This window comes from Neolamprologus multifasciatus, chromosome 8 (genome assembly GCF_963576455.1).
Source record: "Neolamprologus multifasciatus chromosome 8, fNeoMul1.2, whole genome shotgun sequence".
In the NCBI taxonomy this organism is placed as follows: domain Eukaryota; kingdom Metazoa; phylum Chordata; class Actinopteri; order Cichliformes; family Cichlidae; genus Neolamprologus; species Neolamprologus multifasciatus.
In genome coordinates this window covers 18,166,913-18,190,671 of record NC_140446.1, presented here as the reverse complement: position 1 = coordinate 18,190,671, position 23,759 = coordinate 18,166,913, and the positions used below count along the sequence as shown (strand labels likewise).

Here is a 23,759-nt window from a genome sequence, read left to right as displayed (position 1 = left end):
AACTGCCATCAGAAGCACAGAAACCTGTCTCTGAAGTCTGTTTATGTGCTGAGATTTATTTGCTCGCTGCTTTAATTGGCATCAGTACCTGCTGGCTAGACAGGAATATTCCAGATTAGCTTATCTTCGAAATTACTGCCTTGTTGACAGCTGTAGTTTGTCAGTTGTTGTTTATTTGACACACACAATCTTATTTATCTTCCCCAAAACAACCAAACCACCATGGTGGTTAGTCTCATTCAAATTCATAATCATAACAAATGTGTAGAGCACTGTGAGTGCTTTGTATTGGTGCAGTGGGGTAGTGTTTGCTCGATGTTAATACTTACATTCGGCCAACTAAATTAATATTTGCGCATATTAAATTCCACCCATAAATATACCTAGCTAGTACTCCGGTAAATTATTAAAATTGTGATGGATGTGGAAGTTTACTGCCTGAGTGCTTTCCTGTAATGCAACCTTATTCTGTTTTTGTGACTGCAGCAAAATGAGGTGACAGACAGTGCATACCTGGGCTCCGAGAGCACTTACAGTGAGTGCGAGACCTTCACTGATGAGGACACGGGGGCACTCGTAGCTCCTGAGATGCATGAGGATGTGGAGACGGACAGCGGCATCGAGGCCACGCTACACGACCCTGAAGATGGCAGCAACAGGTTGGTATATAAATTTCATGTCAGTGTTGGCTGCTTTGCCTTTATTTCCTGGAAAAAAAACAAAACTTGTGTGTTTGTTCAAGGCTGAGAAAATTGGATTGTAAACTTCAGTGTCTTGAGTCATACATCATCCCTTTATTCCACTTGTCATGAGATGTAGAAATCATGTTTGTAATGGCTCCTGGCTACAGAAATCTCCCCCAGAAATGTGTGTTAAATCTCTAGCTGAGGGTTAGCCCTGGAGCTGCCCTGCACTGCCCTTTTACACTGATCATGTGGTTTATGGGTCTTTCGTGCGTGACACTGGATCACTTGGGTTCTATGTGGGTCAGCAGACAGGCAGATTAAAGAGAGGCAGTAGACTGCTACCACTAACTTAATGCCTTCAGTTCCCCTGAGGTCATCCATGCGTTACTGTGTTTGTTGTCCTTAATGGAGACACCTGTATTTCAGCAAAATATCAGTATAGATGTCAGTGGTTGATTTACTTGCTATGACATAAATTATGTGCTGGTAAATTTCAAAAATGGTTTCATCCATACAGGAGACAAAAGGTTAGTTAGTAACTCTCTGTAATAAAGACTTTTGTTGTTTTGGCGAAATTGTTGTTCTAAGCTTCGGTATTGCCTCAAAACTCCACCGGGAGAACATCAGTAATGTTCTTTAGCTTTTTTCTTTCTTTCTTTTATTTTTCCTAGTGAAATCATACATGCTATAGAGTATTTGGGGCAAAAGTTCATAATCAGTGAGAACATTCACTGTTAGTGTTTTTAGTATGACTGAACCGGAAAGCTTATTCAGAGATGACTTGGAATCTGCACAGTGTAAGCACAAGAAACCTTGAACACAGAAAGCCCTTCTGCTATTCTTTACCTACGGTGGTCAGAGTGAGGGAGTCTTTTTACTGACCTGAAAAGAGGCTGAGATCTACTCATCTTCTCTGGTTATTTAGTAAAGCTGTTTCTAATAACAGCAGGTGAGTTGTTTTAAAAGTTCTCTTTGCTAAAATTGGTCATTGTGTGTTTTCAAAAATAGTTTTTTCATTTTTTTTTTAAATCCATTCATGGTGAATGTGGGTTTAATCGTTTTGCTCTGTGGACTTTCTTTTAATTGGTTTTACTGTTAAATTTGAGGTTGTGCTCTGTAAAGCGTTCAGTTATCTCAGCACCAGTGCAGCCCACTCACAGTTGACAAAATTAGTAAAGTCTGCATTCCAGATCTCTTACAGATTAGCGGGAGGTGAGGGTTGGTGTCTGATTCTCACATTAATATTTTCGTCAGTAGTCCTTGTTGAATTGAATTAAAGACTGTAAGATCAGTTTGTTTGTTTGTTTGTTTTTTTTTTTGTCTCAAACAGTCGGACACTTCAAATGACGGCCCACATAAATAACAGGTTTGGCAGATGAGATTTATGTCGGCATGCAAGCGTTCTTGTTGATACAGTTTTTAGGGTAAACACGAGAGAGGAAGTGCACAGCTATGTGGCTTCATCTGCTGACTGTGTGACCTGTCTGTCCGGCTTGGTGACAGATCGAAGTGGACTGCCTGACATGGATGTGTTTGGACTTCCCATTCCATGTGTGAACCTTGAATTCCAGGAAGTGTTGAGTTGGCTCTTTTTTTGTGTTGTTTCCCCCCCATTTTTTCTTCAGTAAGGCTAATCTGATTCTCCCTCTCCATTTACTCAAGCCATCACCCACACCGCTAAGTCTGACTCAAAGTTACATTTTAAAGTGTTTATATTCACTCACCTGCTTACTAAAAACTGGAAATGCATTAATTGCCAAAAAAAAGGACCCTTCTGTAATACCAGTGATATCATCAATCCTGTGAAAGGAGATTAGGTCCTATTTAAAATGTTATTACTGTCCAACACTGATGTCTATATAAGCTTTTTTAATACAGCTTCCTTGTCAAATACAATCTTTGGCTTACTGTGAGCATTACTGATGAAATGAAACTAAGTGGACGCTACGTCAGCTGAGGTTTTGCCATGTAGCATGGTTAGCTGAGCAAACCCTAGCTCGGCTATGCATTCAAAAGAGATTTTAGCATAGGAGTATATGCACTGAAGTGGGGATTAAGAATCTAACAGGATTAGCCACCTCCTCCCTTCTCTGTCCTACCGCTGTGTCCCCCACACACATTTGGCCCTTGGACAGTCAGCAGGGCTGTCTGTTGGTCATTGCTTAGCTTCAAATCTGATTAAGCCACTCACAGTCAGCCCTTACCAGTACACGGCCTTAAGTCTTTGCGGCAGCAGCATCCGTCATGTAGCGCTGGCAACTTGCAGCTCCGCAGGATTTGTTTTCTCCACACTGGAGAGTGGTGGTTTTTGTTTTTAGATTGAGGTAAACTGTGAAAATTCAGGATTCCACTCTGGTTGTCAGGGGTTTTAACTCCAGTTGCTCCGAGGCTTTCACGCCAGGGCAGCGGAGGGCGTTTAAAAATGCGTTCTCTCTCGTCACCGTCTCTCTGTGCAAGGGACCTCAATATGGGGCCAAGTAGCAAGAGCCTGAATAAAGGGTGAGTAACAATAACATTGGTTTTGTTAAAATTTAATCCGTTCAGCCCGATGCGTTTTTGTTTTGTTGTTTTCGCTAAAACTGAATTATTACTTCTTAAGAGTGCTTAGGAGTGTTGGCTTTGAATTAGACAATAAGCAAAACAAATCATGTCACGATGCGCTGAAAAAGCAGAGATTTCTGCTGATTTAGGCATCCTCTTCCTGTAAGAGTGTGTGTTTGTGCACATTTAAGACATCCAACATCCTGCTGGACTACAGGAAAGCCCTTCTCTGAACCTTTCCTGGTACATGAAAGTAAATCTTGTTTTGTAACTCAAATTTACTATAAAGTCCTCAAGACCAGCCCTCCAGCTGAATTATGTTTTGCTGCACACAACAGCCAGAGCAGTCATGTGGGTGAAAGTCTCAGGTTTTTCAGTAAGCTTGACCCACATTAAACACCACAAAGACTCCAGTCACATGTCTCAGGTGTTGCCCTTGAGGTTTTCCATTAACAGAGTACAAGACATGTTGTTTCAGCCAAAAGCAGGCCTCGGGATTAATGTGAATTAACAGATTACCTTTGAAGACGAGCGATCGAACTCGTCCAGACTGTTGCTCTTCTCGGGGAAAGATTAATTGTGCTTTGTTTTGATCTGGTTAGATCCAAGATTCTGAGCTTTAGAGATTAAGGTTTGTTAAGTTTATGGAAGTGTGGCTATTTATGCTCAGACAGATGTTACTTATTTAATCTGTCTTAACCTGGCACTCCCCCCCCCCCCCCCCCCCCCCTTTTTTTTTTTTTTTTTTTTTTTAACTTTGACTTGACATTAACAGTGTTGTTGTTTACGCCTGTGGGCACGCTCAGCAACTCTTCCACTGTGTGTTTCAGGTTTTCCCTGAACTCAGAGCTCCATAATCACTCCCTGGTGACGGTCATTGGTGGAGAGGAGGAGCACTTTGAGGACTTTGGGGAAAGTAACACTTCAGAGTTGCTGCTGGAGAGCACCACAGAAGGGCCCGAGGGAGAGGGCGACTCCCATCTCACACAGACCCCCGAGCAAGTCAATGGCTCAGCATTGCGCTCCCCCAGGTATGAGCTTGTCTTCCCTACACAACTCAACTCAGGCTTCCTAAAATTTAAGTTATTTGTAGTGCAAGTTATTTCAAATTTTAACCCAAAGTCTGTAGAACTGAGATCCATTAATTAGTGTAACCTGCAAAAAGGTTATTTCTAAATGACATGAATCTATGAGAATTTAGGCTGTGAAATCATGGCTTTATTTTTATCAGCCCTTCCTGATAAGAGGTGTGAGACTGTCACATTCTCAGATGTGCTGTCCAGGCCCTGATGCGTATCTTTACATTCTTCAGAGAAAATGTTTCTCTTTTAACAAAGACACTGAGGTCAAGCATTGATAAGACATATCTGGAGACATCCTTGCCACCACTGTCTGCCTTCTTTTCTTGCCAAGGGAAAGATAAGATGGCCTGAACACAAAGTTCATTCTGGTTTAACTCTGCTTGTTGTAACAAAACTGAAAACGTGGATTTATTTCTCTTTTGGATGCTTCTTGGTATCCTTGGACTAAATGTGTTTTCAGTCAGTGTGTCTTAAAAGTGGCATCTGTTAGTGCAGGTCAGACAAAGATGGATGTTTTTGTTGCACTGAGTTTAGACGTCTTTAAGAGGCTCCAGCTGTGTAAAGTGCCCATTTAAAAACAGAAACGGCACCAGACACAAACGTATTCACGCTCTGCACCTTTATGTTGAATAAAGCTCCTGTTTTAGCCTTTTCCCGCTCATTTGTTCCCTTCCCCCCTCCTCTTTTTCTCATCAGAGACTCTAAGCCGGATAATGTGTAATATCCGCTTGGGTGATATTTCAGTGACTTGACTTGCCAGGAAGCTCTTAACAGCTAACTGCCTAGTTGTTGTAGCCTACTGACAATGCAGAAATAAGATGGGGTAACTGGATTGGCACTAATAATACCATTTCAGTTATCACTATTAAAGACATCAAGTACAGCCTCACTCAGTTCCTGCTGTTTTAGTAAAGCCTTTGTTAACATTAGAGGAAGGCTACATCACTACAGATGTATTATAATTCTTAGATTTTTGTTAAGTATATAAGCTCTAAAGAAATATTATATAATATTTTTAAACAGAAAATGCATCTTTCCCTTACAAGTTGAGCAAAAATCTGTTTAGTGGATAGACTCGAATCTCATACACAGAAAATAACCGCATCCCACAAGCTTCACCCACTCGGTGTGAATGCGTCACCGTGTTTTGAGCAAATCATGCTCATTGTTGGCGCATGTATCACTGCTGCCTACACACACACACGCCCCCACATTTATCTACATATTACCGTCCCGAGTACATGTGCACACTCTGTCGGGTTTGTCCTGTTCTGCACAAACACACATCGCTGTGGGCATCGTTTAACACGCTGTCAGGAGAAAATTGCTCAGTATGATGCTGCATATGGCCATCGAGTGACTCTCAGTCTGTCGTGTAACGCAGCCTCTCTGCCTCCAGGAACCGAAACAGGTGCCAGTTTATTAGGTAATTCAGGTCTGACTCTCCCTGAATAAACAGCAGCTGGTAGACGTGATGTGAAGAGAGCAGCAAGGAAATAAAATTCAGGCAGGCGACAAATTAATGGGAAAAACTGTGTATTATTAGGGTGTTGGATCAGATTTGTGAATCTCTGATTCGATGTGTTTCGAAGTTGCATCGTGGTGGGGGGGATCTAATCACTCAATAAAGATAAGCACAGTCGTTATCTAAGAGATGTTTTGTTTCCTTACACTATCCAGAGCACGAGTCACAGCCACACTGCAGTCTGTCTCACGTCTCCTCTCAGCACTGCAGCCTTCACTCGTCACTCTTTTCAAACTCTTCTGTGGATTTCTCTGATACCCCAGTGGTGTCCCTTCCCACCTGTGTTCACCCCCTTACTTGTCCAGCACTCACCACATCCTCCCCTTCCTTTTCTTCCTCCTTGTTTCCTCTTTCCAGTGCACCCACTTCTCCCCCTGGCTGCTTTCAGAGCTTCCTCAGGGAGGAGGCGCTGGACTTTTTCTGTAGCCAGTGTCACAAACAAATAAGTCGTCTGGAGGACCTCTCCACTCGCCTCAGTTTCCTAGAGATGACTAGGTAACACGTCATTCACAACCTCCTCTGGGTATAAGCTGTGTGACTGTGTGTGCAGTGCTGATTAGATGCAGTGTCACGCATGTCGTCATGATGTTGCATGACATTGGCATGATAGATAGCAGCGTTAGCATGTAGTATATATTAATGGAATAACATTGCTGATTTATTTTTCTTTTTTTTTCCATCGTTGCCATCTTAACAAATGATTTGTGACTCTTAAAGAATGCTCATTTGAAAATAAGCATCATAGTCTGATTTTCACGTTTCATTCATTTGATTGAGACATTAGCAGTATGAAATAATCACAGGTGAGTGGTGTCTGTTTCAGAGTTTCTTTTTGTTCCTCACATCATTGACTTCATGCTTCATTTGACTTTGTACTGAATCCTTCTTCTAGTCAAGTGAAAGATCCTGCTTTTATTCCGACTTACTCGGATCCATATTACAGAAGCACAGTAATTCCCAGACTTGGTTTATTTACAAACTGTAAATTCACAAGTATGTAATTCATTTTTGCCAAGTGCTGAAATTGATATTTTATTTTAAAGGTTTCTGTAATACTCACATGGGTGTGTGTTAATCTGTTTGATCCTACATCAGCACCTGTTGGGTACGATTGATACATGCTGGTTTGTTGGTGTTCAGAGTGCTGTGGTGTGTGAATGCCTTGTAGCTTTAGTTATTATTCATCAACATGTTTTGTTTTGCTAGTAGATCTGCTAGTAGACAAAGGGATGAGGGGTAGGGATACCAAGCTGCGGTGTCTCTTTCCTTTTCAACGTTTTCTCTTCCTGACCATTTTTCCTGTTGTTCTGTCTCCCCATCCAGCGCTGGCAAGCGGCTATCCAGCAAGAAAGTGGCGAGGTAAGCCAAACTTTAGCTCTGTATTCTGTAGATATCAGCTCGTTTTTCTAGTATTATTGTAATTAATGGTTGTTTTTGGAAGCAGTTGTTTATCAAATATGAGTGGATAAGATGGAGTGACGTTTTTGCCCTTTACATGCAGACACCTCCTCCAGAACAGCTCGATGACTCTGGACACCATGAGCGACTTGACGCGGGACATCCTGGAGCTCGCTGACAACGACATCACAGACAAGGTGACAGTTGTGGTTATGCCGAGTGAGCTGCAACAGTTTTCACCTGTTACAGTTGTTGTGAAAGAAAGGAGGAAAAATTGTTATTGGCAGCCAGATCGATAGGTTTAATTGCTAATAAGTCAAAACAAGTGTTTTTAATTTTTAATAACTGTGAAATGTGTATACTGTCCAGGTGCTCCTCCTTGAGCGCCGAGTGGCAGAGCTGGAGAAGGAGTCCGAGGCTTCAGGGGAGCAGCACGCACGCTTGCGCCAGGAGAACCTTCAGCTGGTGCATCGGGCCAATGCCTTTGAGGAGCAGCTTAAGGAGCAGGAGCTCCAAGCTGACGAGGAACTGCAGCAGGAAACCCGGCGTCACAAGGAGGCCCTCAGCAAGCTGGAGAGAGAAAGAGGGTTGGAGATCGAAAACATGCAGGCGAGGTGAGGAGACTGCGAGGGGGGGAAATGGGTGTTTTTTACACCTTTGTGGCTCCACGAAATATCAAAATATAGATTTTTACTGTATTTAATTTACTGCTTGTAATTATAATTATAAATGCACTTTGATCCCTTGTGCCTGCAACAGATGGGTTTTTGCGTCATTTATATTTAATGGTGTTTTATAACAGCCTTGCTCGTTGTGAGAAGAGGTTGTGTCTTTTTTTATTGGAGGACTCATGGCTCTGCACTGCCACCATATGGCAATAATCTTCCACTGCCGCTACTTTTTTTTTTTTTTTTTCCCCTTGTGCAGTCAGATTGTTAAATATTAATCAACTGAGCTGTTGTGGAGTTTTTGGTTTTGGTGTGTACTTTTGACAGATCTGTGCTTGCTCCTCAGGCTTCAGCAGATGGACGAGGAGAACAGTGAGCTGAGGTCCTGCGTTCCTTGTCTTCGAGCAAACATCGAGAGACTAGAGGAGGTGATGACATCATTGTCACATTGCTTTGTCTTTTCTCTTTTGTGCTCCTATCATAATCTTATCTCTCTGTAGGGACCGTAGCTCCCCAATGACAACACAGTCACGGCGTCCTCAAGACGGCGCTTTGCTTCTATTTATTGAACGCCGTGAAAACTATAAACATAAAACACAAAGGCTGTAGGCATTTCAGTCACTTAAAAGTAACACATGTGCTTTAACAAAAATTACCTTGTGGTCACCTGTCACTTCAGAGGTCCTAGATGAATAACCTTATAGTCTTGTGCTTTCTAAATTAAATAAATAATTAGAACACCATACATTACAAATTTGCACAATATTACACTTATAACAAATACCTTGTACAGCTAGTACACAAACCAGACTTCTGCAGATGGCTCACTAAAATCCTTTGTGTGATTATCAAACACAGGCCTCACAGCGATCACACCCAAACCTCGTGATAATAGCGGTGCAACACAAAATTGTTCTTTGTGCCAAGACAAACGCATCTCATACACCAGATAAAACACACCTTCACAATATGTTCCACAGAAATTTACAAGCAAAAACATTTTAACTGCTGGAACCAACTATTAACCTCTTTTATGCATAAGCCATTTCTGTGACACTTGCAGGGAATTATTTTATAATTGTTTTTGTCTCTTCTTGCTAACACTTCACCACATCTTTATTTTTTTATTTTATTTCCTTCCCCAGGAGAAGCGGAAGCTGCAAGATGAGGCTGAAGCCATGGCCGACAGGCTGATGGACGAGACAGAGTCTCGCAGGAAGATGGCCGACAAGCTGAGCCATGAGCGCCACCAGAACCAGAAGGAGAAGGAGTCCACGCAGGAGGTCAGACATGTTTTGTTTCTTTTATCTGTTTGAAATACGTAGCACAAAAATATAAAAAACAGTATACAGCTAGATCACATCCATATTAAAATTTTACATCTAGTTTTTTTGTCATTAACATCATTTTTCCTGACATCCTTGATCTGTTTGTGCCACAGCTGATTGAAGATCTGCGAAAACAGCTTGAGCACCTGCAGCTGTACAAATTGGAGGCTGAGGCAAAGAGAGGACGTTCACCTGGAGCAGGGCTGCAGGAGTACCAGACCCGCACCCGTGAAGCCGAGCTGGAGCAGGAGATAAAACGACTCAAACAGGTAGCAAAAGAATCCTCATTCTGCTGTTTTTGTTGTCTTTGCGGTTTTGAGATGGAGAGGGGAATAATTTAGCAGCTGCATGGATTCACAGTGTGATACGTCTGACTTAATCTCTGCAGGACAACCGTACTCTTAAGGAGCAGAATGACGAATTAAACGGCCAGATTATCAACCTGAGCATCCAAGGAGCAAAGAATTTGATGTCTGCATCCTTCTCTGACTCCCTGGCTGCAGAGATCAACTCTGTGTCTCGCACAGAGGTAGGTTGAGGAAATGGGGAAAGAAGTCATGAACCGCATTCGCTGTCGGCTTTCCCCTCACTTCTGCTTCTCTCTGTTTCCAGCTGATGGAGGCCATTCACAAGCAGGAGGAGATCAACTACAGGCTCCAGGACTATATTGACAAAATCATCGTGGCCATCATGGAGTCCAACCCCTCCATTCTCGAGGTCAAATAAACAGCCAGAGGAACTCTACGGACTGCAATTAAGAAAATTGGAGATATTTCTAATAGAGGATATAAAAATATTCTGGAAGGAGAAAATAAACAGTAACGCCCAACTCCCCCCATCAGAGAGGATTTGACAAACAGTTCATGGCTGTCGTTGACAAATAAGCTAGTTTATTTTTGGTTAAGTACCCATCGAGTCTGTGCTTTTTATGAGCGTCTGTGTCGGCCTTCCTGATAACACTTGGGTTCTGATGACGTCCATGTTCGTGGCTAGAGGGACCCAAGATTCCCCGTCTGAGTACATGAATGTGTAAATGTGTGTGAGAGGGAAATATCCTACAAAGTAGAAACCCCTTTTCCAAACGATGCTAGAGCTAAAACCTGATCAGTTCTACCTGAAGGCCTTAAGTAAAAGGTGATCAAAGTCTTCATTAGCTATGCCTCAGTTCAGTCAGCAAAGGCTTGCTGGGATGGTGGCAGCATGACGGCTCAGATCATCTGAGCCGCGCTGAATCGTGTTTTTAAACAAAAGCCGTATGAAGCGCCGCTCAGGAGCCGAGTAGAATCTGTCCTTAACATTTTAAAAGTTTGCAGTGCTTCGTAGCCCCGCGCGCTTCTCTCCTTTAACAGAGTTCAGCCGTCTTTTCCAGGGAACTTCTGCTGGGTCGCAGACAAGGAATGCCTCAAGGGGGGTTTGTGTGTGTGTGTATTTGATGTGTTCACCATTCCCCTTTTTTGCTCTGGTTTTGGAAGAAGCTTGGCAACACTAGGAGTGGAAAACATTCTTGAAACCTTTAAGTAAAGGATCTGTGTGCTTTATAAGTTGCTTAATCATTTATTTTTACAATGAAACAGGGTCCTGCGGGTCTTCAGGTGGGCTGGAAACACTACGTTTCCCATCACTCACTGGCACAAACATTTAGATATCTCCCATTTATTGCACAAAGTATAGGCTGGGTATACTGACTTTAACTCTCCAGACACTTGAACTGAACTTGAAGGGAAGCTGGCGAGTGATGGTGGAAACTGTAGTTTGGCTTCAGTGAAGTCCAGCCCACCTGACCTCTGCGTTCTCTTGCTGAGTGAAAGCGACAGGGAAGCTTATCAGTTTTTGTTTTTCCTTCACGAGCGATTTGTTGTCAGTGGAAATGTCGTTGTGACTGAAACGCTTACAAATGACAACTGAGAAGAATCCAGACTTTGTCTTTTGCACTACATTTTGATTTAAATATTGTTTTTGTTGATGGAATAGAAAAAAAAAATATTGTAAAGGGATGAAATCATAAATGAAGATTGTTAAGTGTGGGATTTGTTCCTGAAGGAATCTCACTCATGCTGTATTGGGGGAGGGTGTTACATTGCTCTAATATAATTACATTAAATTGAGTTTATTTAGGGAAAATCCTGCAGCCATGACTGCAGATTAGTTTGTCATTGAGAGCTCAGATGAGCTTTCTGTTGACTGTCAGCCAGACCTAATCTGCATATAACATTGAGGAGAAGTGGCAGACCTTGGTAGCAATAATGCTGGCCCATGAAGTGGACATTGATGGGTGGGTTGAAGGGACAGGATAAAGAAAAGCTGCTCTTCATTTCCTCTGCTTAAAACGTTTCTCCTTATTGCTGTAAATGAGAAGGACGGCAAGAAGGAACAAGGACTGATTCTGTGCTCATCGGTACTCTGCAGCCATCTTCAAACACATGGACATTTTTTTCCCCTCTGACCTGGAAAGTGGATGTTTAAGTTGGATTTACATGCCAGGCATCTTGTTGGACTCGTATCATGAAGACTGGGGGGAGGGGGTTATTTTTGTCCAAACAGCATGGCATTCTGCACACACACATGCTAAAATGAATTCCTGTTTTTCACACGTTCACCTCTGAAGTCTATCTCACCGCTCCTCTTCTTCACCTGCCACTCCATGAAAAATGGCCTTGGATGTAAATGACTTGTACATGTAAAGTTTTTTCTACACTCATTCTAGATTCTAGGTATTTTTATAGTCAGGAGAAAAAAATAAGAGCATTTCTTTTTCTTGTCTTATGCTGAGAGACAGCTGCCTGTACTCTTCTCTAGCATGTAGCGTGTACAGTATCGTTTGGGTTTCTCTTTTCTCTCATTTTAAATCACATGCAGATATTTATTCGACTTACACTCTGATCTGTGATCTGTTCTGCTGAAAATATATTTGTACATTTTTGAATTCATGAGGGGAGGTGATTAATTCACAGTGAATGAATCTGTGGGCGAATTTACCGAATTCAGAGAGTTTAAAGCAAAGTTGTATAATGTTTGGGGCAGTCAGCAAACACACAAAACAAAGCTTGAATGTGACCTGCTCAGTGCGGTGATCTGTTGAGGTCTGGGCTCTCTTCCATTGTGCTGATGCTGCTCTGACCTCTTGGGTGTTGTGATTTAGATACGGCTGAGTCTGCAGTTTTCTACTGTCGTCTTCCCAGATGGAGTCAGGTACTGCATGGAAACACAGATTTCTTAATGTATATTTTACTTGTTTGACTTGTTCTCACTGAAGAATCATACGTTGAAACATCGGTCGGCAGAGCTGTAGGTTGAGACCTCGACGTGACACACAAAACCTCGTATCCAGGCTCTCTGTTCAGCTTCCTGCCCTTTTTTTTTTTTTTTTTTTTTCTTTTTTTTCTTTTTCTGTGGTTCTGGTTTTGTTTCTTTTGGGGGTCCACAACAGATTCTTTATAATACTGAACCATTATTATGCTATAATGTAGAAACAGGACGACACCTGCGCACAGCGGGATACATGACACTCGATTGGTGTTTTATTGTCTTTCTGACAGACAGTTTGATGACTGGCGACAGTTTGATTAGTCGGTGAAGCCACAGAGCTGACAAAATCTTTTCTTTCAGCAGAGCTGAAGGTGATTGCACTTTAACCAGATCTCTCTTCATTTTACTCCTGCCTTTTAAAAATGACCAAAGACATATTTAAACATTGACGGATCAAGTTATCCATTAGGATTCACTTTTATTAACACTTCTCCTGTTCTAGTAAATGATCAAAACAAGCTCTCGGCTTGGAAAGGAAAGAAGAAGAAACTGGCCTGCTAGTCTAAACACTGTGCCTCTGTCTCAAACTTTGCCTCTAAACTAACCTGATCATGAGCCCTGGGGAAAGCACTGACCACGTGACTGTCAGTTTGTTAAATTATAATGATGAAATCTAAACTGTAAATATGAATTGTCTTTTTTTTTTCCTCCTCTTTTTGTGGATTTCTTTTATTTTTGTTTCTTTCATCTCACGCTCACTTCCAGTGTCCAAAGAAAGTTTGCTCAAGGCACAAACGTCACTACTGGAGTAGTGCATGGCTTACCATTATGTGACATGGGAAGATTAAAAGAGAATATTGTAGAGGAAAAGAATAAACTGTAAAACTATTTTTGAAGATAAATGTATAAATTATAACAGTATTGGTTACAGCTGTATTTTCTTTTTTTTCTGAGATCCCCAAAATGATCTAATCCTAATTGTTCTTGGGGAGCTATAATTCAGTCATTGTAAACAGAGAAAAGGTAAAGGTGAAAGTAAGATTAGAAAATAAAGGAATAAAATGATCTGTGTGGTATTGGCTCATTTTGTTCGCAGACTCGATGCCTTGTCTGATCAACACACCACAGACCCCTCCAACCGGCCATTCACCCCCAGCTGCTGGAGTCGGGCTCCTCTTCACCTTTCAGCACCATCTGCTGGTTATGCTCAAAACAACACAAATCTCTCATGCTCAGTGTTTGAAAACTGCCCAAACTCAGTGTGTCTGTTTTATTGTATTTTACACTGCTCAAAAATATTTGAGTACTTGATCACCACAGTATAGCATAAATCAGTTAAACTCCATGTAGGTGGTATGAGGTGCCAATGTCCTGTGCTGACACCCCAACACCATTTCTCTCAGAACACACCAAAATTGGAGCGGTTGTCTCCTTGTTCCCCCAAGACACCAACAAAGAGACCTGTACAAACATAAAATTGTCCAGTTCTAATGAAAGTCTGTATTTGACATGACCACCTTTACTCAGCACAGTGAAAGGTCACTCTGAGCTTAATTTGTCGTTTCTTTAAGTAGTCTTCAGAAATGGTTCTCCAGGCTTCTTGAGACCATTTCTGAAGATGTGATGAACCGTAATGATCAACTGAAAGTCCAGATGCTTGGTTTAACTACAGATACAATTTAAAACTCGTTGTTTGCTGACCACAAATCTTTTGCAGTTTTCAATAATACTTGTGTACTATTACTTATGTAGCATAAAGACTTTTACTTAGATAAATTACGTGAAGATTCGTCAGTTTGCTACACAATATTTATCTCGGATCAGATACTCTAGTTACCAGCTGCTGAAACGTCAGTAATGTTGAAATGTACTTTTATATCTTCGCCTTTTGATGTTGGCATTAAGGCACGAAGTCATTGTTTTATTTCTTGTTATATTTACAATAAATTATGCGTATCCAAGTGTGTTGTTAATCGATATGAGGGAGGTTATCCACTGATTAGACAATCTGCAACGTTACCAAAATAGATAAAATAAATCGTAGGTTTCTTGAACGCCACATCGGACTGTTTATACCCGGAACCAATTCTATCCTGCTCACCACGAGCGTATTTTGGTGCTGCACTCTCGGAGTCACAAACAGCTACGGCGGAATGATTCTCTCGCTGAATCCACAGCTGTCCGTGGGGACGGACAATTTCCCCTGAAAATAAAGTCCTCATTTTACTGTGAGTGTAAATCGTGCTCATGAAAGCTCGTGTCGTTATAAAAATGTGCGGCTGCACATCAGCTTGACAGGCTAACAGCTGAAGCTAATCCATTCAACATATGGGACTCGAGTAGACTTCATTCTTTGTAGTTTTTATTTCTCTACTTTTCTTCGTAAGTTGGAGGCTAGACCTTGGTAGAAACACTGCTGCTTGTCATTATAATACAGTTAAAAAAAAAAAAATGGAGTCGCTAACTACAAATACTGACGTGCGACTAACGGTGACCCGGTGTTTCCGCACACTCAAGTCATCCACGGACAGCTCAGACATCATTACGGCTCTTCGGACACTCCACTCCTACTTGGATGAAAGACCGGACAGCACAGCCACCTCAGCTGAGCGTGCAGAGTTCAGGAGAGCTCACTACTCTTCCGCTCTGCAGCTGCTGGTCAGCAACATTCAGGCTGACTGGTTACACGAGCTGACAGCAGCCCAGCGCGCAGAGCTGTGGGACGGCCTCTTCCTCGCAGGACCTCCAGAGCAGGCGCTCCTGGTGCTGATGGATGCAATAGGAGAGCTGAGGTGGGTGGTGCTGGGTTTGACGTGCTTATCATCATCTTGTTTAATAACCTTAATGCCTGTGTCTCGCCCCTGCAGACCCACCTCAAATCTGGACCACGTGGTCAGCATCACTGAGAAGTTCCTTCAGCGTGGTCGCCTGGCTGAGCTGCTCTGGTCCTACTGTCTGGAGGCAGCGCCCTCTGACTCGCCGCAGCTCAGAGAGACGCTGCTGGGGCGTATTAGCGCGTTGCCAGACATTACCGCCAACAAGCTACAGCTAAACAACAGAGCTCTTTTCCGTCCTCAGCAGTACTACCCACTGCTGGCCACAGAAATGCTCACGGCCCTGGAGCACACCTGCCAGGCACTCAGAGGTGAGGGGCATCTGTAAAGCAATGATGACACATTATTAGGAATACTACAGTGTGTGCCAGGAGACATCGTAATCACTCATTCTGTGTGTTTGTAATTTGTAGCTGGAACGGACTGTAATTTGACTTTTGTGGCTCAAACACTTGGAAAAGTGTGTATCCAGGGGCACAGCGGTGAGTTTAAGGATGTATTTGGTTATAGTTGTTTGTCTCTGTACTGCAGGAGTCCTTAAGCTTTTTTGGGTTGAAAGCCAGCCTTCAGAACCTGAAAAAAATTCATACTCACGCTAAATTAAATAAAGATCAGCGCATTAGAAAACTTGTTTTTCCTAAAATAAACATATCAGTTTATTTTTCACCTGGTTTTCCAGTGGCTCTGCTCCCCACACTTTGCAAACCTCTGCAGCATGTCCTCCCATTGTGCCACAACCTCCTGCATGTCTTTTGCTGTCAGAACATCCTATTATTACTTATTCTCCCCCAGCTACTTTATTAAATGCACCTTGCTACTACTAGCTTTGCTCTCTTTTGCCATCAGAACTTGTATAAATTCTGACCATTCTCATTTTTTTTCTTCACTTTTGTCCTGCTGCAGGTTTGGTCTTGGCTGTGATGGCTCCTCGTCTGTCCGCGTGCACGCGCTCAGACATGGTGTGGCAGAGGGTTTGCTGGAAGCTGCTGGAAAACGTTCCCCAGCGATGGATGGAGAGCGTGCTCACTGGGCTGGTGCAGGCTGTTAGTGGGTGAGACTGTTGCAGATTTGGAGAATCTGGGAAAGTCTTTTTAATTTATCCAGCTGTCAGATCTGTGTTTAATGGCGCACGTTTGTTGTGTTTTTGTTTCTTCAGGCCGGACGCACTGGGCAGGATCATCGGAAACCTAGTGCTGACAAATAAAAAGGCTCAGTTTGTCATCACTCATAAACTTCTGTTACTGCAATATAAGTATGAGGTACTAGAGTAACTTCCTCCCTGACAGTTATACGTGTTATGAATATCGTGCTTTAATCTGCGGCTCTTTTCCTAGACTCGTGTTCTGAGAATTATTCTTGGTTACCTCGCAGCAGACAGGGATCGCAGACCTCTTCTTACCCAGGTGGGTGGATGGGAAGTTAAGCAGCCTAATATTATAAACATATTAGAATATAAATAACCACTTCACACCCTCACTCAGCAGTGCTAATGTGTTAGTTAATGATTTTGGTATATGTGCGTTTTCAGGTTTTACGGTCTGTGTCCCAGGCCTGGGCTAACTCCAGCGCAGTGAAACACACGCCTCTGGAGCAGCAGTTATACGTCAGCAAAGCCCTCCTGCTGAGTGTGAGCCTGCTGAAAGACTCTGAGATACAGGAGCTACGCTCAGGTATAACAAAGCCTCCTGCTTTGTGACTCTGAGGACGATGAAATTAAACCATGAATGTTGGTCTGTTTTTGTTTGTTTGTTTTTTAATTAAGAAAGACCCCACGGAGCATAAGATCACTTCAAACTCCATTATTAACTATTCTGGAGCTTCTGCATGACCCTTACTAGATAATTTATTGGTTATATTTTTACATCTTCATATTTGTGTACATTAAATAAAAATCAGTCAGAGTTTTCAGCAGTAAAATTACTACTGATACTAATCAGATACTACAAAACAGCTACTGAAGTAATAAAATACTTGATTAAACTGAAGTCAGTTACACTGACCGGTTGAATCCGTCTCTCTCAGAGTTACTTCAGTGTATGCTTGGCGGCATGCAGACCCACCTTGACAGCAATGTGGTGCGGATCAGGCATATGGGGATGGTGATTGGAGAGTACCTGAGCTCCCGCATGGATATCAATGGAACCAAGCTTAAATTTGAGGTACGGTTAATTTATAGCAGAAGCAAATATAACAAGCCACCACGAGGCAGCCTGTCATTTTTTGTACTGGACTGTGAGGCTTGTGTGTGAGGTGATGCTGTGTCGTGTTCTAGTACGATCAGGACAAAGAGACTCGTGAGCTGCTGTCTGTATTGGCTCCCGGCGCCTGTGACGAACCAGAGGCTGAGCCCGTAAATAGGTAGGTCATACTCTGTCTGTCACTTCTGCTTAAAGATGTAAAAAGATGAAACTGCCAATTAGCTGACTTGCTAAGTGATGAGAATGTTATTTTTTAAGGATCCTGAAATTTTTTACCTAAAATTTTAAAAATGATCTGATTCATCTTAAATGTATGCAATATGTATTAAATACAAATACATAAATATTGTGTCATCTGTCATCTGCAGAGCTGACGGTCCTCAAGAGACCGCTGAAACAGCTGAGTCAGCTCAGAATGCATCGCAAACTACATCAGGAGCTCAGGCATTAAAAACGGATCCAGACTCTGATCTCGATAGGTATGTCAAGTAGGGCCGTGCGATATGACCAAAATCTCATATCCCGATAACGATATAAATCACAAAAATGTAACATTTTCTGTAAATTCTGTGAATCAGCTCGTCTTGCGGGAAGTGTTTCCAGCTGCGCGTCATGTAGCTGGAGTCGAGTGTTTTAACAGATGCATGAAACTATACATTTTTAGACATAAGTTGTAACGTCCGCCGTTTTCTTTGTGAGTATTTATTACACGGCGTGCTGCGGGGAAAATCCTGTTCTAATGTTTCAGTCTAAGGTTTATTTTTTAGTACCTGACGGCTCTTTTGATTCAGTTTATTTTGAAAAGTCTCAACAGGTTCTTGAGCTTTATTGTGAAAGGTTTATGTGGAACATAAACAAGCGGACACGCGATGCTGTTACCGTCGTTGTTGCTAACCACAACGCATAAAAACAGGCGCTTGTCCGTCCATAGTGTGGTTATATTGAATATAAGAGAAAGAGAGAACTTTAAGAAATAAATATAGCCACTACAGTGACCATCAAAATGATTAAAAAATATTGCCGTAAACAGTTTATTTTGCGACACCACGAAACAAACAATAGCGTAAAATGAAACCATAGACGTTTTTATATCGTCATCCGATATATATCGTTATATCGAACAGCCCTAATGTCAAGCATTCAATAAGAATAACATCCTTTAAAGATTTTTTTTTAAAACAACTTTTACATGTTTAGAGCATATATAAAAGTGCACGATTAACCTTTTATCACTCCAGTGACGATGAGCTCACTCCATATGATATGTCTGGAGATCAGGAGATCAGTAAGGCTTCCCCACCTCGCTACCTACGAGACTGCCTGGAAAGTATGGCTTCACCCATCTCATCCCTGTTTGCCTTATGTGATCACCTGTGTCATATTCTCACTCCAGCATGTCCTCATGTTTCAAACTTATCTAGTTTTAATATCCTCTGAGGACCCAGTGCGCGTGGAGCTCGCTTTGAAAGCTGCTGAGAGTTTGGTGCGGAAGAACAGTTTTGCAGCCAGAGAGGTACGACGGGAATAACAGAGGCTCTAAGATTTGAATATTTCCTCTGGAAGATAGGGGTAAAATTAATTGATGTTATAATGTAGGTGTTTTCATTCTTGTTTTCAGATCAGTGTCCAGATGTCCAAAGTCCTCCTTCATATGGACGACAAATACAACATTAACGGCTTCCTGTACCTCAGGCAGGCGACGATGGTGGCTCTCACTGTCACTGACTGTATTCCTGTATGTTTGCCTTCTCTTAACAAACTACACACAGCTCCACAAACTTTCATTCATAACCAAACTGCATTTCTGTGTCCTTTGGTAGGTGGCTCACTATTTAACTACAGAGTTTTACTCCTTGAACTACAGTCTGCGCCAGAGGCTTGATATCTTGGAGGTAAAACGAGAGGTCATAGTGGTTATCTGTGTGATGGTCTTTGATCATTGCTACATATCATGTAATTATGGCCTCTATTATTTGATATCACAGGTTCTTGCCTTAGCAGCTCAGGAGCTCTCTAAACCAGTCACTGAAAAGAAAGCTGCATCCATAAGCTCTGCTACAACAGCTGAGTCGACTCCATACCCCGGTGACAACCCTGTTCACTGGCAACAGGTGGTAGAAAAGCGAATCCAAAGCAAGACAAAACGCCTCACTAAGGTACTTCCAGTCTCTCTTGTGATTTGGAATTTGAGTGCAAGCTCACTCTGAAAAGTAATTTTGTGTGTTTTTGACACAGAAAGCCGTCCAACCTGTTACTAAGGCAACACCAAACCACTACGCCCCTGTTGCCGGGCACTTCTTTTTCCCTCTGCTTAAAAACTATGACAAGTAAGCATGATCCTTTTTTTCAAATCCATGAACTCAGCTGTAAGAGAACATTTGTTTAATACATGATACCTTCCTGCTAGGCCTCAGGTGACCTTTGACCTGTTGGGCAGTGACCACCTGGTACTGGGCAGGCTGATCCACACTTTGGGCCTCTTTATGCATCTAGCAGTCAATGCACCGGTACATGAATTTCTCCTTCTCTGGCCTATTATAGATACTGTATTTGTTTTACAATGCCTCTGTTATTTTGCTTTAGATAGCCGCACAGATGGGCTGCGCTTTGCTGGACTTTGTGTGGGCAGTGCGGTACCATGCTGACCAGTATGTGTGATTCATTATCTCTGTTTGTCTCTGTTGTGTAACACAGAAAAATATCTGTGGACCTTTGTTCTCATCTAACCTGAATTCTGTGTGTTAAAGGATGGTGAGACGAGGCGTCCTCTTCGCTGTTTGCTCTGTGTTTCTGAGCATGCCCAGTCAGAACCTGCTGGTGGACATCGGTGATCAGCTGTTTGAGACTAGGTCTTGGCTGGCAGGTATTAAAAAAAATTGTGGTGTGACCTTTTTAATGACAGAAAAGAAAAAGCCCGATGCCACACCTGCACCTGATAACTGTCAGCAATCTGTCTTTACAAACACACAAAAAGATACTGCACAGTCATTCACAGCTGGACTGGACATTTCTGGGAAGCCGATGAGGAACCAGGATGTCCTGTAATACAGGGGTGTCTGTGATTTGATTGGCTATATATATATTATTTTTTTATCCCAATGGGAATAAAACTCAGAGCTGAGTGATACAGGTCAGAGGGGTCACAATGTCCGTTTTACAGGTTGCAAATTGTTTGGGAAAAATGCTGAAAGCTATCAATACTACTACTAATAATAATAATGTTACTGTCCACAGATGTTGCTGAAGGAGACCCGGATGCAGATTGCAGGAGTCTGGCGGTGCAGAGCCTGGTGCTGCTGGATAAGAGCTTGAAGAAGCAGCTACAGGATCCACAAGCGCCGACTGTGGAGACGTGACACAACGTCAGCAATGCACAATGACATTCTGGGTGTGTGAATACCCACACATGAAGAGAAATGCGTCTTTAATGTAGATATGGATATTTGGTGGCCCAAGGGGCCAGCCTAAGGGAAATTGCTGATCCCAATGGTCCAGTGGATGTTAAAGGCTGTTCCTTTAGCTCAGGCATGAATCTTACTTACCGCAGGTGCTGCTTTTTTAAAATATCCTGCAGCATAGTGCCACTCAGAAAACATCTTCTCACACATGCACTAATGGCACATACGCTGGTTTGTGTATTCAGTGTCCGATTTACAAACCAAATGAAATATTAGATTGAAGATGAAGTTTTCCTTAAATAAAAAAATGTTTAAAATGTATTAAAATATTTTGTTATGAGGATATCCTTTCTCTGCTTTTTTTTTCTGTATGGATACTCTCTGTACTTTGGTTGTTTGTTTGCAGAGGACATCCTGTGAACATTCACATGAATATCACACTGACAAATAATGGAAATACTATTAGTACTTCCTGTTGTCATGGTCAGAGGAAAGTCCACCTCTGCATTGTCTGGTAAAATGAAACTACGTCTTTTTTTATTAGTCTGTAATCATAAGATTCTTAAATTCATCAAGTCTCTCTGTGCCTGGGTCCTCGTCACAAAACATGACATCACTGTTTTGTACATTTTAACACAATTTAATCCCACATTTGTGGAAAAAAAAAACACTTTTTTGAAAAGTCTGTAACAAAACCATCAAATCTGATAAAGGTTATTTAAATGCTGCTAAAAAAGAATGGATTGGAAAAGAAAAACATATCCTAACCTTAATTACTGCGGGAGAATGATGAATGATGCTCACAGTGAGTAAAAAGTAAACTGAGTGCATTTTTTGGACAGAGATTCTCTTTTAAAGTGTATGTATAATACAATACAGATACATAAAAAATACACTCCAAAAATAGAAGAGTCCTTGAAATGTACGAAATATTATTAAAAAATGAGAAAAATGGAGACACCTTGGCCTTTGGTACAATGTATGAAAAGATCTTTACTGCAGATACTATGGCTTTGCAGATTTTTTTTCTTTTCTTTTATCCTATGTCGCCTCACCTTGAGGTTGGTAAATCTGTCTATCACATTTTGGTGGTCAAGTCTCTCAAGCATCTCTTTCTCAACTGACATCACAGCCAGGTGCTGGAGTCTGCTTTGACCCATGGTCCTTCTCAGCCAGGCATGGAGCTGATGAAAGACACTAAAAGACCTCTCACAGCTACAGCTGCTAACTGGGTTTGTTAGGGCAACCTGAATAACAGTTTTCAGTGTGGGGAAGATCTGATTATCCAGAAGATTGTACAATGTTAACATATCTGGAATGGCACCAGCCTCACTCTTGAGCTTCAAAACTTTTTTGGCAACTGTGACTTCCTCTGACTGAAGCTCAATATGGTAATGCAGTGCCAGGGCTGACAACTGTGAGGGATTAGTTTGTTTAGCAGATTCTGTATAGCAGCTTTAATATAGGGAGAACACAACTTTCAGATTGTATGAATAAAATTAGTTGTTTTTTTTTTCTTTGCCAGTTTAACAGTTTGTGTTGTGCCTGTTAGTACTCCCTGTCTGTTTTCTTACCTGGTTCTTCCTGAACTTGTACTTTCTCCTCATGTTCTCCTCTTTCCTCTCTCCCTCTTTGGACTGACAATCATACACAAATAGATTGTATTCAATTAGATTAAAAAAATACTATTAAGATCACTAATAAAAAAGTCCTCTCTCAGTTTACTTTTAACCAAAAAAAAAAAAAAATCAGCCTGGGCATTTTGACTAGAGACCGGCCCACCAGGTATTATAGGAAAACCATAAAGCCTTTGAATGAAAACAAACGTTGTTGTGACAATGATGTACACTGTCTTGTTGGTATATATGTATCAATCTAATAAACTTAAACCTACACCATCCTCCCTATTCTGGTATTCTAAACAGTACTTAGCCGAAACCCAAAGACTGCTTGGTTGAGTTAACTTCCTGAACTATCTACAACATATGGTGGAAACCTGAAATTAAGACAGAGAAGACTAGAGGTAAGACATCACCATTACTGAATATTAAAAATAATAAATGACAGATTTAGTGATATTTTCATAAACTATTTATTTACCACATCAATAAACAGCATGGCAGGGCAAAGTATTTTTTCCTAACATGGCAACCTTTTAAAAGTGAAAGGAGACAGAAAGACAGGTGAGAAAGAATAAAACTTAACTGACTTTTTGATGGCATTTTACACAAAGTACTAGTACAGTATCTAGAAAATGTGGGAAAATACTGGCATCATGTACAGTACTTTCTTCTGAAGAAATTATGTTGGGACCCTGAAAAAAATTACTATGTACAATAATGGATTTCTATAAATTTGACATCAGATGAAAACTTTGGTTGTAAGATTTGGATAATTATTTGTTAAAAGCTAGAAATTTTAAATGAGAATAAGAAAGAAAAGTATTTCTTTGTGCCCCCCTTTCCCTGTTGATGCTCTACCTGGCCCCCTGGCAACACTTTGCTAGACCCGCCCCTGCACAGTTACCAGCTGTCAGCTACATAGAAAAGGATCCTGGTGTAAGTTGTCTCTCAGAAACAGTTTATAGCTTTCCTTCAACCCATTCATATCACCTGTTCAACCTGTTTCTCCATCACCTGTTCAGCTCTGATGATTCAGTAAGGATCATCTCCTGGTTTCATCTTCATGTTTCCCTCTCACCAGATAACCAAACCGATATCATGACCAGCAGCTTTTACAGCTGTGGCTCCAACAAACATCAGCTGATACTAGAAAGTAATATTAAATAAATTCTAACAACAGCTGATCAAGCTTAAAGGCGCTTCTGCGGTTTAACGCGACCTCCGCTAGTTTCC

General features: G+C 41.7%; 2 protein-coding genes across 3 annotated transcripts in view; both read left to right on the top strand.

Moving 5' to 3' along the window:
* Positions 1-13,539, top strand: part of rab11fip3 (RAB11 family interacting protein 3 (class II)) — a 28,014-nt gene extending 14,475 nt beyond the window's left edge. Inside the window, exons 4-14 of one of the 2 annotated variants that reach the window (XM_085169583.1) lie at positions 487-659; positions 4,058-4,258; positions 6,192-6,329; positions 7,158-7,193; positions 7,336-7,429; positions 7,602-7,846; positions 8,247-8,328; positions 9,046-9,183; positions 9,342-9,497; positions 9,617-9,757; positions 9,841-13,539. In XM_085169583.1, the coding sequence (XP_085025709.1) occupies positions 487-659; positions 4,058-4,258; positions 6,192-6,329; positions 7,158-7,193; positions 7,336-7,429; positions 7,602-7,846; positions 8,247-8,328; positions 9,046-9,183; positions 9,342-9,497; positions 9,617-9,757; positions 9,841-9,954 (1,518 nt within the window). In that variant the 3' untranslated portion in view covers positions 9,955-13,539. The remainder of the gene's footprint in view (positions 1-486; positions 660-4,057; positions 4,259-6,191; positions 6,330-7,157; positions 7,194-7,335; positions 7,430-7,601; positions 7,847-8,246; positions 8,329-9,045; positions 9,184-9,341; positions 9,498-9,616; positions 9,758-9,840) is intronic. The other variant, XM_085169584.1, reaches the window with a different exon arrangement.
* Positions 13,540-14,551: 1,012 nt separating this feature from the next.
* On the top strand, positions 14,552-21,296 carry telo2 (TEL2, telomere maintenance 2, homolog (S. cerevisiae)). Its single transcript, XM_085169585.1, has 20 exons — positions 14,552-15,266; positions 15,342-15,619; positions 15,722-15,790; positions 16,212-16,359; positions 16,465-16,567; positions 16,643-16,711; positions 16,837-16,978; positions 17,331-17,467; positions 17,581-17,666; positions 17,875-17,985; positions 18,745-18,833; positions 18,928-19,019; positions 19,125-19,241; positions 19,327-19,398; positions 19,492-19,662; positions 19,742-19,833; positions 19,914-20,013; positions 20,090-20,154; positions 20,254-20,369; positions 20,741-21,296. The coding sequence occupies exons 1-20, from the start codon at positions 14,926-14,928 to the stop codon at positions 20,860-20,862; spliced, it is 2,520 nt and encodes an 839-aa protein (XP_085025711.1). The 5' UTR covers positions 14,552-14,925; the 3' UTR covers positions 20,863-21,296.
* Positions 21,297-23,759: the final 2,463 nt, after the last annotated feature.